The 14,996-nt window shown below is 35.7% G+C and overlaps 1 protein-coding gene across 1 annotated transcript in view; it reads right to left on the bottom strand.

Moving 5' to 3' along the window:
- TTN (titin) overlaps positions 1-14,996 on the bottom strand; it is a 322,989-nt gene that overhangs the window by 64,270 nt on the left and 243,723 nt on the right. The window contains 22 exon segments of the mRNA XM_051986127.1: positions 195-3,161; positions 3,252-3,545; positions 3,649-3,948; positions 4,042-4,323; positions 4,411-4,719; positions 4,827-5,129; positions 5,223-5,522; positions 5,619-5,900; positions 5,997-6,299; positions 7,047-7,349; positions 7,847-8,128; positions 8,226-8,376; positions 8,479-8,627; positions 8,705-9,019; positions 9,103-9,402; positions 9,511-9,807; positions 10,689-11,006; positions 11,110-11,409; positions 11,509-11,638; positions 11,734-11,766; positions 11,855-12,003; positions 12,116-12,424. Of these exon segments, the coding sequence (XP_051842087.1) occupies positions 195-3,161; positions 3,252-3,545; positions 3,649-3,948; positions 4,042-4,323; positions 4,411-4,719; positions 4,827-5,129; positions 5,223-5,522; positions 5,619-5,900; positions 5,997-6,299; positions 7,047-7,349; positions 7,847-8,128; positions 8,226-8,376; positions 8,479-8,627; positions 8,705-9,019; positions 9,103-9,402; positions 9,511-9,807; positions 10,689-11,006; positions 11,110-11,409; positions 11,509-11,638; positions 11,734-11,766; positions 11,855-12,003; positions 12,116-12,424 (8,376 nt within the window).

The raw sequence follows: 14,996 nt of genomic DNA, 5'->3' as shown, positions 1-14,996 counted from the left end.
AGAAATAAAATCACTCAATTTGTCATTTGTTAGCAGCTCTGTTAAAAGATTTGGTTTCTTTGTTGAAATTACTGAGAAAAGATGGGTTGAATTTGTCTTTGTTATTTATTATAGACTTAATTTACCCTAGTCATGCTTGTCTCCAAATTAAGAGTAGACTATAGTTTAATAAGAAATAAAGAACATAATAATACCTATTGGGTCTTTTGCCACTACTGGTTTTGATGGCAAGCTCGGTTCACCAATTCCAATTTCATTTTCTGCCTTGACACGGAACTGATATTCGTGTCCTGGGAGGAGATTTTGAACTTTCATACGTCTTTCAGGTATGGCACTCTTGGTAACAGGAACCCATCGAACTGAATGCTTTTCTTTTTTCTCCAGAATATATCCTGTGATAGACTTTCCACCATCATATTCTGGTGGATTCCATACTACAGTCATTTCTTCTTTGCTGACTTTAGTAACTTCTGGGGGATCAGGGCGACCAGGTCTGTCAAATTTAGTTTTAGCAATGACTGGTTTACTCTCTGTTGGTGGACCAGTGCCTATCTTATTCTCTGCTCGAACTCTAAAAATATATTCATTTCCTTCAATGAGACGAGTCACTGTTGCATAGGGAGTGAGGACATTAGCAGAATATGTAGACCAAACCATACGCTTGCTCTCACATTTTTCTAAAATATAATTTTGTATTTCACAGCCACCATCATCTTCTGGTGGGTCCCAACGAATTGTGCATCTATCACTTGACACATCAGAGATCTTCAGATTTCTTACTGGACCAGGTTTGTCCAAAACATTTACAGTTGCATATGCTACAAAGCTGCCAGCTGTATTTGTTGCTGTAATCACATATTTACCACCATCACTTCGCTTTGCTTTTGTGAGTGTAAATTTAGATGACTCTGCACTTGTATCAATTTTGGCTCTAGGAGATCTGGTTAGATCTGTAGCATCTTTATCCTTGGTCCATGAAACTTCTGGGAATGGTTTGCCTCTAACCGCTGCCTCAAGCTTAATAGTGTCTCCTGCTTTGACAGTAAGCACTCCACTCATTTTAAGCTCAAGTACGGGTTTCTGCAAATCTTCCTTCACAACAACTTCCTCTGTCCTTACCCAGTCACTTTCACCACCCTCATTCTTTGTCTGAACTCTGAACTCATAAATCTGGTTCTCAACACACTTGTCAACCATATAATGAGTATCCTTAATGCTTCCTTTGTGTACTCTTTCCCAGTCAGCAGAACCCTTTAGCCTTCTTTCAACATGATAAGATAAATTGGGACTACCACCATCATAATCTGGCCTTCTCCACTTCAGGAAGACAAATGTTTTTCCCTTTTCTGCAATATGAAGGTTTTCAGGTTCACCTGGTCTGTCAATGGGGTTAATAGCCAAAATGGGAGTTTTAGTTTCAATGGTTGGTCCAACACCCACTTTATTTTCTGCACAAACACGGAAGTAATATTCGTTGTTGGCCAAGAGATTGGCTTTAACTAACCGCCTAGTAACATCTGAAGCAACAATTGACCACCCTTTCTGGTTTGGCTTACGACATTCTACTATAAAATTAGTAATTTCTGAACCTCCATTATCTAGAGGATTTTCCCAGGAAACTGTGCAATTCTCTTTGGTGACACTAGTTATTCTCAAATTCTGACAAGGTCCGGGTCTGTCAAGGACATTAACAATGGCTGAACCTTGAGCATGCCCACTGCTATTCTTAGCTGAAATGATGTATTTGCCATGATCACTTCTAACAGCTTCTTTAATTTGTAACTCAACACGAGGCAAATCATGAATTAGGTCAACCCGCTTTTCTCGGACCAGTACTTTGCCCTCCTTGGACCAAGTTATATCTGGTTCAGGTCTGCCTTTGACTCTAGCCAGAATGCGGATAGTTTGGCCTACTCTAACAGTAATGATATCGCGACAAGTCACATCGAGTTCTACTTCTGGAGGATGAAGTATGTCTTTTGCAATCACAGATTCTGCTAATTCTCGTGGCTCTCCCTCTCCCACAATGTTAGCAGCCTTAATACGGAATCTGTATTCATTTCCTTCAATTAGTCCAGGTACCCTGTAGGCACATTGCCTAATGAGTTCATCTTTATTGATCCTATTCCACTGTGCAGTGCCTGGTTTCTGACATTCCACAACATAGCCTAAAATAGGACTGCCACCATCACTAAGGGGCTTTGTCCAAACTAAATCAGCAGTTTCTTTGGTCTTGTCCTTCAGTTTTGGATTAATGGGTGGTCCAGGTGGTTTAATGGGTCGACAAGCTTTTATTGGATCAGAACTTGGAGATGGATTGCTTAGGCCTGCAAGATTTTCTGCAAAAACTCTAAATTCATATGTATTCCCTTCATAGAGTCCAGTCACTCTAAACTTTAAGTCAGCTACAGGTGTTTTGTTGACTCTCACCCATTTACCAGTCATTTCTCGACGTTCCACGTAATATCCAGTTATTGGACTGCCACCATCAGATTTCGGTAAGGTCCAAGAAACTGTTGCAGCATTTTCAGTAATGTCAGTAACCACTGGTTTGCCAGGTGGAGATGGGGGATTGAACTTATGTTTAGCTACAGTAGGTGTGGAGTCGAGAGGTGGACCAACACCCATCTTATTCTCTGCTCGAACACGGAAAATATATTCAGTTCCTTTTTGTAGATGGGGGACCTTTAGTTTAGTCTTACTGCTTCCTGCAGAGACAACACCCCAAGTATCTTTTCTAGTATCTTTTTTCTCAACAATATAGTTTATTACGGGACTTCCACCATCATCCTTGGGTGGCCGCCATGCAATAACCATATATTCAGGGGTGACATCAAGTATATCAATAGGACCTGTTGGTGGGCCAGGAACATCAAGAACAGTAAGATGAACTGGTACAGTTTTGCTACCAGCTGCATTGGAAACAGTAATCAAATATTCCCCAGTGTCTTTCCGTAAGCAGTTTTTAATGGTAAGTACTGATGAGAAGCTGTCAGTTTCAATGTTATAGTGATCGTCTGATTTAATTTCACTGCCATCAGTTGTCCATTTTGCAGTGGGAGTAGGTACACCTCTTATAATGGCAGGGAATCTTACAGTGGTCCCAGCCTTCACCACAAGGCCTTCAATTAATTTCACATCAAGCTCTATAGAGGGAGGTACTGAAAAATAAAAGATATAAAATTAGAATTTTATTTTGAAGTCAGACACGATTTAAAAAAATAACAGAATTATTATGTCATTAATATTACCTAGTTTTTCTTGACATTCTATTGGAATAGTTGTGTCAGGAAGACTAAGACCTACAATATTCTGGGCTTTTACACGGAATTTATAGATCTTCCCTTGTTGTAAGCCAGTAACAACACACTCTAGGTTTGTTACAGTCCTAAATTTGATCCAGTCTTCTGTACCATCTTCTTGATATTCTACTAAATATCCAGTAATTGGAGAACCACCATCACGATCTGGTTTAGTCCAAACCAGAGAAACTTCATTCTTGTCAACATCCACATGATGCAAGTCTTTGGGTGGCCCTGGTGGTTCTTTTTAAAGGAAGAAATATATGGTAAATAAGGTAACCAAAAAAAGAGAAAGAAACCAAGAACATTTAGAATTTTTTTTTTTACATGTAAAAAAGCTACTTACGGAGAGGATCCATGGCCTTAATAGGTTTAGGAATTTCAACAAATGGACCACGACCATATTGATTCTCAGCAGCTACACGGAAGAGATACTGATTGCCTTCATTGAGATGTTTAGCAAGATGACTCTTTTTCTTGGATGTAGTTGAAAGAGGTGACCACTGGGAAGTGGCAACATCTCTTCTTTCCACCACATAATTTGTAATAACTGAACCACCATCATCCAGTGGTTCTTTCCAGGTAAGGTAACAAGAATCCTTCCTAATCTCACTAACTTCCAGATCTCTAGGTGGTCCAGGTTTATCTGAGAAATAATAAATATGCAATTATTCAAATTATTGAACTCATATTAAGTGCTAAAAATTATTATTTAAGAATGTTCACATTAGAATATTACCTAGTACAACAACTTTTACTGAGACTGTCTTTGAACCTGCTGGATTCTCCACTGTCAAAGAATAAGTTCCACCATCTTCATGGGCAGAGTTACGAATTTCAAGTTTGCTACCAACCGGTGTAACATCAATTTGTGCTTTTATAGGAACTTCTCTATCTTCTTTTTTCCATGTTACTTTTGGGAATGGAACTCCTTTGATGACAGCACTAAGTCTTAAGGTATCTCCAACCATTATGTGTTGTTCCCTTGCCATATTAGCATCTAGAATCAATTCAGGAGGTTCTAAAAGGAAAAGGATTATTTGATGAGCATAATTTAAAGAATATGTTTTATAAACAAAACATATAAATATGGGGGAAGTTTACATACCAAGTCTGTCTCTTACTAACACTGGTTCAGGAACATGAGCAGGGTCTGATTCCCCAGCTTCATTGACTGCTATTACTCTGAATTTATAGGTTTGACCATCCCTAAGGCCTGTGACTTTATATTTTGGCTCAGGGCATGTCTCTGGAGTATGATTAGCTCTTCTCCATTCTTCATCTCCAACTTTCTGGTATTCTACAATATAGCCCAGAATCTTGCTTCCACCATCATGACGTGGTGGTTGCCAAATCAAATCAACTGAATTCTTTGTTGTGTCTACTGCTTCAGGGTTAATAGGTGGACTTGGTTTAGCTATATGAAAGAAAATAAAAGAAAAAAAAAGAAAATGAAAGAATGTCAAGACACAGCTTTAAAAAGTTAGCTAATGTGAAAATTGAATGAATGTTTCATTATAGTACCAATTGGATCTTTAGCAAATACTGGTTTTGAGGGTGGGCTTGGATCACCAACACCAATTTCATTTTCTGCTGAAACTCGGAATTCATATTGACATCCTTCAACGAGATCAGGAACCCTAAATTTGGTGTATGGATGAATAGGCTCTCTGGAAACTCTGACCCATTTTTTAGACTTTGTTTCTTTCTTTTCCACAATATATGTTGTGATAGGCTTGCCTCCATCATATGGTTTGTTCCACGTTACTAATGCAGAATCTTTGGTAACTTCAGTAACAATTGGTTGGTCTGGTGCAGCAGGAACACCTGAAGAAATATTATCATAATGTTTTCAACATTCACTTATATCGCTAATGTTGAAATGGTGAAAAACTAAAGAATAATTGAAAAAATACATACTGAAACGATCCTTGGCTTTCATTGAATCAGAGACTAATGGATCACTTATGCCATAAAGATTTTCAGCATAAATGCGAACAATGTAGTCCTTTCCCTCAAGCAATTTAGGGACTTTACATGTTGTCTTAACACTTGCTGATGTTACTGGCATCCAAACATCTTTGCTTATCTCCTTCTTCTCAATGATGTAATTAGTAATTTCACTTCCTCCATCATCTAAAGGAGGCTTCCAAGAAATAATAAAATGATCTTTGTGTACTTCATCAAAAATAACAGGTCCCACTGGAGGTCCAGGACGGTCTGTGGAAGGGGAAAAAAAACCACACACACAGAATGTAGATTTCATTTATACTTTTGATTTAACAGAATGTCTACAGATCTAATAATGATTCTTACCAACAACAGCAACTTGACAGGAACCTTTCCTTGAACCTGTACTATTCTCAACAATCACGGTGTATTTGCCAGAGTCTGCCCGTTTGGCTTTGACTTTTTCCAGAGAAAGTGTTGTTGGAGTAGTCTTGATCTGTGTACGATCATCTTCTAAGACATCACTTTCATCTTTCAGCCATGTGATCTTTGGTTTTGGCTTGCCTGAGTAACGTCCTGTCAGGGCAAAAGCTTCACCAACTCGAACAGTGAGCTTATCTCTAAAGTCCAGGTCAAGTGTTGGAGGAGCTAAATAAACAATTTTGAAACCAAATCAGTCTTGTTGTCATAATATAATAAATTCACAACTGCAGAGCAAGTACACAAAGTATTTGAGACACTTACCAAGTTCATCTTTGCAAGTGATTGGCTTTGTGCAGAATGATGGCTTGCCTTGTCCAATAATATTCACAGCACTTACACGGTACTCATAGGTATCACCTTCTTTCAAACCCTTAACTGTGAATTTTCTACTAAGCAAGTTGTTTTGTGTAACTTTGTGAAACTTTTCAGTTCCAATGAGACGGCTTTCTAGTACATAGTTAATTATTTCTGATCCTCCATCATACTTAGGAGGATTCCAAGTCAAAGTTACAGAGTCTTTAGTAACTTCTTTGACTTCAAGATCTTCTGGGCGCTCTGGAACAGCTGTAGTAAAAATATGAGGTAAAAATGAAAGAAGTTACATTTTAACAATGTGCCAAATTGCCCTTTCATGAGGATTTCACTGAAACTTAAATGATTCACTTTGATTCAAGTAAACAAATATGATTTCTATAATAAGAAGAGGTGTTGGAGATATTATCTAGCTTAAATGATCTCATTTAACTAATGAGCAGGTCAAAACAAGTAATTTAGTCATGTAGCTAGTGTCAGAATTGAAAAGAAACTCAGGTTTCCTATCTCTCAGTCCATTCATTTCGACTGAGGTTGTAAAATACTTTACACACATACATATATACACATGTATTATATATATATATATATATATATATATATATATATATATATTACAGATGAGGAAACTGAGGCAAAAGGGGTTAAGTGGCAGCTAGTAACTCAGGAAGATGAATCGTTCTGACTTCAGGCTCAGGGTTTTATCTACACATATGTGCAATATGTGTATATTATATACACACATACATATACATATGTATACTTATAGGTATTTAATTCTCTCCACATATGTGCAATGTGTGTGTATATTATGTACACACATACATATGCATATGTGTACTTATAGATATTTAATTATACCCTTCTATGTTTTATCTAGGTATACAATATGAACCTAAAAATATATATATAAAATGAATAAAAGCATAGCTAGAGGTTTGTATTATCTTAAACTTTCATTGAATATGTGAGGAAATCTTTAAATTTAATATTACTTACTCATTGGATCCCTGATGACAAGTTCATTTTGTGTCTCAACAAATGGGCCCATGCCAATGCTATTTTCAGCAGCAATGCGGAAAAAGTAGGCTTTTCCTTGAATCAGTCCTTGCACTGTAGCATTATGCCTTGTCACTGTATAAGTTACAGGGGTCCAAGCTCTGCGATCAGCTTCTCGCTTTTCAATGACATAGTTGGTGATAGGTGACCCACCATCATCTTCTGGAGAAAACCATGTCAATTTGCAGGAATCATTGGTTAGGTTGTCAGAAAGGAATGGAATTCCAACTGGACCTGGAACATCTGATAATAAGAGAAAAAAAATTATTACATTAAAAGAGAATTTCAGATCGATATCTAGCTTATTACTTTGTAACCCTTTTAAAAGACAATTGAAAATGTTTTTTGTGAAGAAGTTAAAGTCTAATATTTATATTTCTAAGAATCTTTTGGGGTTATTTATTTATTTTTTTTGCTTAAACATATTTAAATGAAATATTTTGGAACAGGTGCTGGTTTGGAGACTATTGTCTTTCTTACTTCTAGCAAACTACATTAGTCAGGGTGCTATTGTAGACTAGGTCATTGGGACTTTTAATTTCCTGCTTTCTAAGCAAAGAATCTGCTTCACTATCATATGACTATTTTCAAATAAAATGAACTAAATAGTTACATATCCTGTTTCAGAATTTATAAGCCCTACATATGAAGATGTTTTCTGATAAATAGTCATACTTACTAAAGTAACAATAAAATAATTTTATACAGAATATAGAATGAATAAATTTGGGCTTCCTTACCTAACACATCAACAATAATCGTCTTCTTTCTTTCTCCACCTGCATTTTTAGCAAGAAGAGAGTAGACACCCTGATGACTCCTCTTGCAGTTCTTGATGACCATAGATGAGCTAATAGCTGTTGTTTCAATGTTTGCTTCTTCTGGTAATGCTCTTTCATTCATGTTCCAGGTCACTGTGGGAGGTGGCTTTCCAGATACATATGCTATAATACGAATCACCCCACCAGCATGAACCACAATTCTATCTCTGACACTAGCATCCAACTGAAGGTCAGGAACAACTAAGAGAAGAAAAGGCAAATTAAAATGTTTTTCACTGGAAATATATTTCAATTTTAAAATAAAATTCAGGCATGTTAATAATAAAATAATAGTTACCAATTCTGTCCTTCATTTCAATAATGTCAGTAGCTTCTCCAGGTTCTCCAATGCCAGCAATATTGACTGCTCTAACTCTAAATTTGTAGAATGCACCTTCTTTTAATCCAGGTACTACGAGTTTTGTTCCTCTTACTTCCTTATCTTTGGCCTGAGATTTTTTTTTTTTAATAAAAAAAAAAGTTTAAAAATTAACATTTTAGTAATTCTTTTAGTAAGGGTTTTTGCTTTCAAAATATCAAATTTTACCTACCTTTTCCCATTCTTCCTTTCCTTCTTCTTTGTATTCAACAATATATCCAGTAATTTTAGATCCTCCATCTTTTACTGGGGGAGTCCATTCCAAGTCTACAGATGATTTGGTCCAGTCAGTCACTTTGGGAAATGGAGGACCTGGTGGGGCTAGAAAGAACCATTATATTAATTTATTTCTTCATGAAACATCTGATAAATTAAAAAATGAATGTTTAAGTATTTACCAATTGGATCTCTAGCTGTCACTGGGTCAGATGGCATGCTTGGAGGGCCAACTCCAGCAGCATTAATAGCATAGACTCGGAACTGATAGTCTGAACCTTCAATGAGGCCTGTCACTTTATAAGAAACTCCTAAAGTCATAGCTTTGATAGGATCCCGGTTGACTCGCTTCCATCTCTTTGATGTGGTGTCCTTCATTTCTAGCCAGTAGCCTGTCACGGGAGAGCCTCCATCATATTCTGGCTCCTCCCAGTTGACAGTCATACAGTCACGTTTTACACTGCTCACAGTTGGCTTGTCAGGAGCTCCAGGAACAGCTGTGGAAAAGTTACATGAGTTTGTAAGAAAATGTGAAAATACACAAAAAGGTTTTTGCATGTGAAAATGGTGTTATACTTACAGAACAGATTTCTTGCTGTTTCTGGTTCACTGTCAAGAGGCTCACCAATACCATATTTATTTTGTGCCATTATACGGAATACATATTCGTGGCCCTCAAGTAATTTGGGGATTGTATATGTACATTCCTTAGGTTCACTGGAAACACGTACCCACGTTTTCCTATTAGCTTCTCTTTTCTCAATAACATAATTTGTAATCTTGGACCCACCATCATCTAGAGGTGGAAGCCAAGATAAAGTCATTTGATCAGCTGAAATGGATTCGAATTTTATGGGTCCTACTGGAGGTCCAGGACGACCTAAAATGAGAATTTGGAAGAGTAATTAATTAGCCAAATGCATTTAAATTTAAAGATTAAATGAGTAGTACATTTATATGCATTATGTACAAACTATTTCATATTTACCAAGAACATTCAATCTCATCTCTTTTGATGCTGTTCCCAGATTATTTACAGCTGTAAGTGTATACAGGGCAGTATCACTCCTACGAGATTGTGGAATCACTAAGGTGCAAGTATCATCAACCACAAGCTTGTTGATATGATGGTCATATACAATAGGAGCTTTGTCATCAGATTTCTTCGGAGGGGCTTTAAACCATGTTAAAGTAGGGAAGGGCACTCCTTTAACTTTAGCCACAATACTAACATCTGTTCCTTCTTCAACCTCCATAAATTCTTTTAGATCAATTGAAGGTGGACCTAGATCAGAAAAGAAGAAAAATTGTTATGAAAAATTAAGACATTTGCTTAATTTCACATTTGGCTTCATCCCTAACAAATGCCATGTTCTAATAAAAGTGGTCTATGGCAGCTATAAGCAACAATGATTTAGCATATGTCTGAAAATCTGTTAAATGGACGCAGCTTTATGAGGGGAATTGCTATGTTCATTATTTATTTCTTCTCTGAAGAAATGTGATTTGGGGCAATTTTATACTTCACTTAGATGTAATGTAAACCAAATACAATAGAGAATATGGAAAAAGGGAAGCAGTGGGAATAAACACTATGGTGCCCAAGACAGTTATTAGTTATGGCAATTTTAGCTATGAAAGGCAATAGAGCATTGGATATGGAGAACTTGACTCAGAGTAAGGAGGCCTAATTTAAAATCCTATTTCAGATGTTTACTAATGGTCTTAGATAAATCACTCTCTGATAGACTGTTTCCTCCACCATAAAACAGGGATAATAACATTACCATTACCTTACAAGGTTGTGGTTTGGAAAATGCTCAAAATATTTGTACATTAATTGTTCTTATCAAATCTTTAGTAATGTACCTGTGAATCCTAACAGCCATAATAGTCTACTAAGGAAGAAATTACTCTTAAAAAAAAAACAGAATAACTTCCTTTGAATGGAAGAAAAGAAACTTTATGACTATACAAGCAAACATATCATTTAACAGTTGGAAAAAATAAAATTTAATGATATGCCCAGATTCTAATAAGAGTCAATGGGGGAGGGTGCTCCCTAACTTCTAATATTCTTTCCAATGAAGTCACTCATTAAAACAATTATTAAAAGCTAGAAAAGTATTAAATGAGAAGGTATTTAATAGCTTCCTCCAAACTTACATGTCTGATCTTTCACAATGACGGGACCAACTGTAGCTGAAGGTCTGCTGACTCCTGCTTCATTGACAGCTTTGACTCGGAATTCATATTCTCCACCTTCTATGAGGTCCTCCACAGTAAATTTAGTTTCTTCTACATCTCGTCTATTACATTGTTTCCATGCTTCTTTCTTTTTCCCAGTAGGATCCCATGCAAGGCACTCAACAATGTAGTGTGTGACAGGAGCACCACCATCATTTTTGGGAGGCTTCCACGTCAGACTCACTGTGTCCTTGGTAATAAGGCCAATCTTGAGCTTAATGGGTGGATCAGGAGGATCTTTAAAAATAAAAACGAGACAAAGAATATAACACCACATTTTGGTTGTGAGAAAATAGCTTCATTGTAAGTTTTAAAAGATTCTATTGAGATTAAAACGTACATATTGGATCTCTAGCAGTGGTCCTTTGGATAGTTTCTACAGGTGCACCAATACCAAAACGATTTTCAGCACGCACTCGGAAGAAATATTGTTGTTCAGAAATGAGGTCAGGGACTACAAATGAGGTACTGCCACAGTTTGGATTAACTTTTGTCCAGGCTTTCCCATCAACAGTTCTTTTCTCTATAACATAGCCTTTAATTCTGTCTCCACCATCATCATCAGGCATCTTCCATGAAAGTTTACAACTGCTCCTTGTAATGTCACTGACCTTCAGGTCTTTGGGTGGCCCTGGTACATCTGTTGATTACAAAAGACAATATAGAAATGATTTCACTGAAATACCTCAAAAAAACCCAATCATTTTAATTTGATAAATTTAGAATTTTAAAGTCTTACCCATGACTTTAACTCTGCAATTTGCAGTTTTTTGTCCTGCTTTGTTCTTGGCGGTAATGCTATATTTGCCTGAGTGTTCTCGTTTGCAGTCATTAATAATAATCACTGAAGAGTTTTCAGCAGTTTCAAGCTATATTAAAAAAACAATTCATATTTAGGCATTTTACTGACTTACCATGGTTGCCAGATTTTTAAATTGGTATTACAAAATTTTTAGTTTCCTACCTGGGCATCTTCAGGTATATTGTGAACACCATCCTGTTAGAAAAGAATAATAATTACATGTAGCAGATGTGCTTGTTATAAGCACTGGGGTTTTTTTGGATTATGAAACTTTTGTTTTTACCTTTACTGTCTTTTTTGCTTTTCCTTCAAACTCCCAAGATGATTTTGGTGTTGGGCGTCCCTTAATGACAGCTGGAATCTTGATTTGTGACCCAGCACGGCAAACCAAACAGTCCTGGGCTCCAATGTCAATGAAAACCTCTGGAGCTTCTGCAAATATCATAAATAACACAAAGGAATTTAATCCATTTGGGAAACTCTCTACCTATTATTAACAAAGGCATTATTACATGAACTTCTTATGCTAATTTAGCACCAGTACCTTGAATATCAGTGGCAGGTATCTCTCCAGTTGCTCCACTGGGTTCAGATTCTCCTGCATCATTTACAGCTTTTACCCGGAATCGGTATTTTCTGAGTTCTTTCAAATTAGGTACAACACATTCACAGGTAGTCAGAAGTTTATCTGGTTCATTTACTTTTTTCCAGTCAGTAGTGCCTTCCTCTTGCATTTCAACAATATAGCCTTTGATTGGACTACCACCATCCTTGGCTGGAGGTTTCCATGCTAAGGTTATGCTTGATTTAGTTCTGTCTTTGACTTCTGGGCATGAAGGTGGACCAGGTGGGACTAAAAACAATGGGAAAAAGAAAAACCAAATCAAATTTGGATAGTGAGTGTGGACTGAATGTATGCAACAACTAAGATTTTCTTATAAATGCTCATACATAATTTTTGTATTCTGAAGAAAGAGAATAATAAAAGAGAAGAAATTATTCTTAGAGAAGACATAAAAGTAATAACCCATTTTCACTAACAGTTTAAAAACAAAAAAAATTGTTAAAAATGCTTCAACATATTTCAGATCTTTGACTCTAGAAAACATAGCATTCAAGGAGCCAGTATGGTCTTTTAGAAAGTGTTAGATATAGACAGATGATACATAGGTTAGAATCTGCTTATAATAATTAATTGCCACATGATTATAGATCATTTATCTCCATTGAGCCTTAATTTCTTTATGTGAAAAATGGATTTAATAATACCCATAATATCTATCTAAAAGTGTTTTTGTGAGAGTCAAGTATAATAATAAAGGTAAAATATTTTGTGAAATCTTAAAGTGCTTTATGAATTTCAGCTGTTATCACCTACATCATTAAATACCTATCCTATTTTATAGACTCTCTTGAGAAGTAAATTCCATAATATATTCTCTGAAAATTTAATTTAATTTAATCATTTGTTATAATTTCAGAAATGTAGGGAACTTCTAGAGTGAGATCTCTCTGTACTGATACACAGCTGTAATTCCTCTACAATTTATAATTTTAATAATGTCACTTCTGGTACTGATAGATTGTAACTTGTCCATTGTGACACATTTGTTATGTACAGAAGCAGACCTTGAAACCAGATTTTTTTTCTTTACTCCCCAGTCAGCCTTCTTTACATTGCTTATAAATTTTTTAATAAAAAAAAATCATAATGCCACTTCTGAACATGTCTATCTTTTAATCATAGAATAACCTATCCTTTGTTGACATTAGATTGTTTGCTCTGCCCTTGAGGGAAGTGGTTATCTTATGCCTCATTTTGTATGTCTATCACTCAACATACTACCAGGCACATGGTAGCTGCTTAATAAATGTTTATTGTTTGATAGAGGCTGAAATTCTGCTTACATTTATTTCAGTTAATAAACCAATTTCTCATACTTCATGAGTTTGTCCAAAGAGAATTTAAGAAAATGTCATAAAGCAAACAATATACCTTAAATGGCAAAGTATCTCAATAACCAAGGGTTTATGTATAAATTATTTTAAATTTATCCAAAACAATGTGTCTAATATTCATTCAGGAATTGAGAATATTTGATTGTTGATTGGATCCAGTAGCTGAGTAAGACTTTTTGATAAAATATGATTACATTCTATAAATGTTTGAAATATTTAGTCATAACACAATAATTTTCTAACAGGTTTTTCTGCCTTCACTTGTTTTATACTTACTCCCACCTCAAACTTGAAGTACTTTTCCTATTGCTACCTAACCTTCCTTACCTATAAATCTGGCCATCTCAGTATTATCATCAAAAAATCTCAAGTGGGTTATTGTCATTTATTGAATAAAATTCAGATTCTATTGCAAAAATCTTAATGATTAGATGCCATACTACTGCTCAACTTTATTTCTTATTATTTTATCACCTTCTCCATATACTATTCTCCAGGTGTATTGGACAAATCTCTGTCCCCTGAACATATTCCCTGTATGTTAAAAATTTAGAGCTGGAAAGAGCCTTATAGGATATGGGATCAGAGTATATAGGCTAGAAGGAATCTCAAGAACCATCTTGTCCAAACTCCTTATTTTACACATGGGGTAATTGAGGATTGAGGAGACTAAGTAACTTGCCCCATGATGCATATGCCATCTGCTCCTACACTGGCACTTTATAGATATACAAGCTGAGGCCCCCAAGGATGCAATTATTTGTTTACAGTTACCCCCATACTCAAAGTCACCTTTGACAGTTGAGTTCCTAATTCCTTTTTAAAAGGCAGCTTAATGGCATCATTGAGATACTTTCTCAATGAATCCATCTTTGATGCTTTTTTGTGATAAAGACTTTCTGTTCACACTCAGTCAACAAGCATTTATTAAATGCTTATTTTATGCCAGCTAAGCACTGAGCATACAAAGAAGGCCAAAAACACGATTCCCAATCTCAAAAAGTTCAAATTCTAATGGGGAAGATGTAATCCCTTTATGTGATTGTAAGCTCCATGATTTCAAGAATTTAACTAATTTAAATTTGGTACCTTCTCCATTAGCTTAGCAAAATTCTATGCATACTGCAGGTAATTTATGATTGTCAAGTTCTTTGTTGAATGTTATTTCAAAAGAAAATTTCCTTTCCTTTTTCTCTAACAACAACAAAAAAGATGACGTTCTCCCCTATTTAACTATTATATGATTAAAAAGGATAAGTGTTCAGCATCTATATTCTTTGATTATTTCATCTGTAATCATTTAGATTCAATTTGGTCATTTGTTCCTTTTACTTCTGTATTTTATTTTTTAATAATCTTGTAAATTTGTGGGGTTTTGCTATGTATAAATGAAAATACTGTTCAGTTATTCTTTTAAAATATGAATTATTTTAATTCAAGAAATATTTTGGGAAAATAATCACAAA

The sequence above is a fragment of the Antechinus flavipes genome, chromosome 3 (assembly GCF_016432865.1).
Source record: "Antechinus flavipes isolate AdamAnt ecotype Samford, QLD, Australia chromosome 3, AdamAnt_v2, whole genome shotgun sequence".
Taxonomy (NCBI): domain Eukaryota; kingdom Metazoa; phylum Chordata; class Mammalia; order Dasyuromorphia; family Dasyuridae; genus Antechinus; species Antechinus flavipes.
Note: the sequence above shows the minus strand (reverse complement) of the source record. Positions and strands in the feature narration are given on the sequence as shown.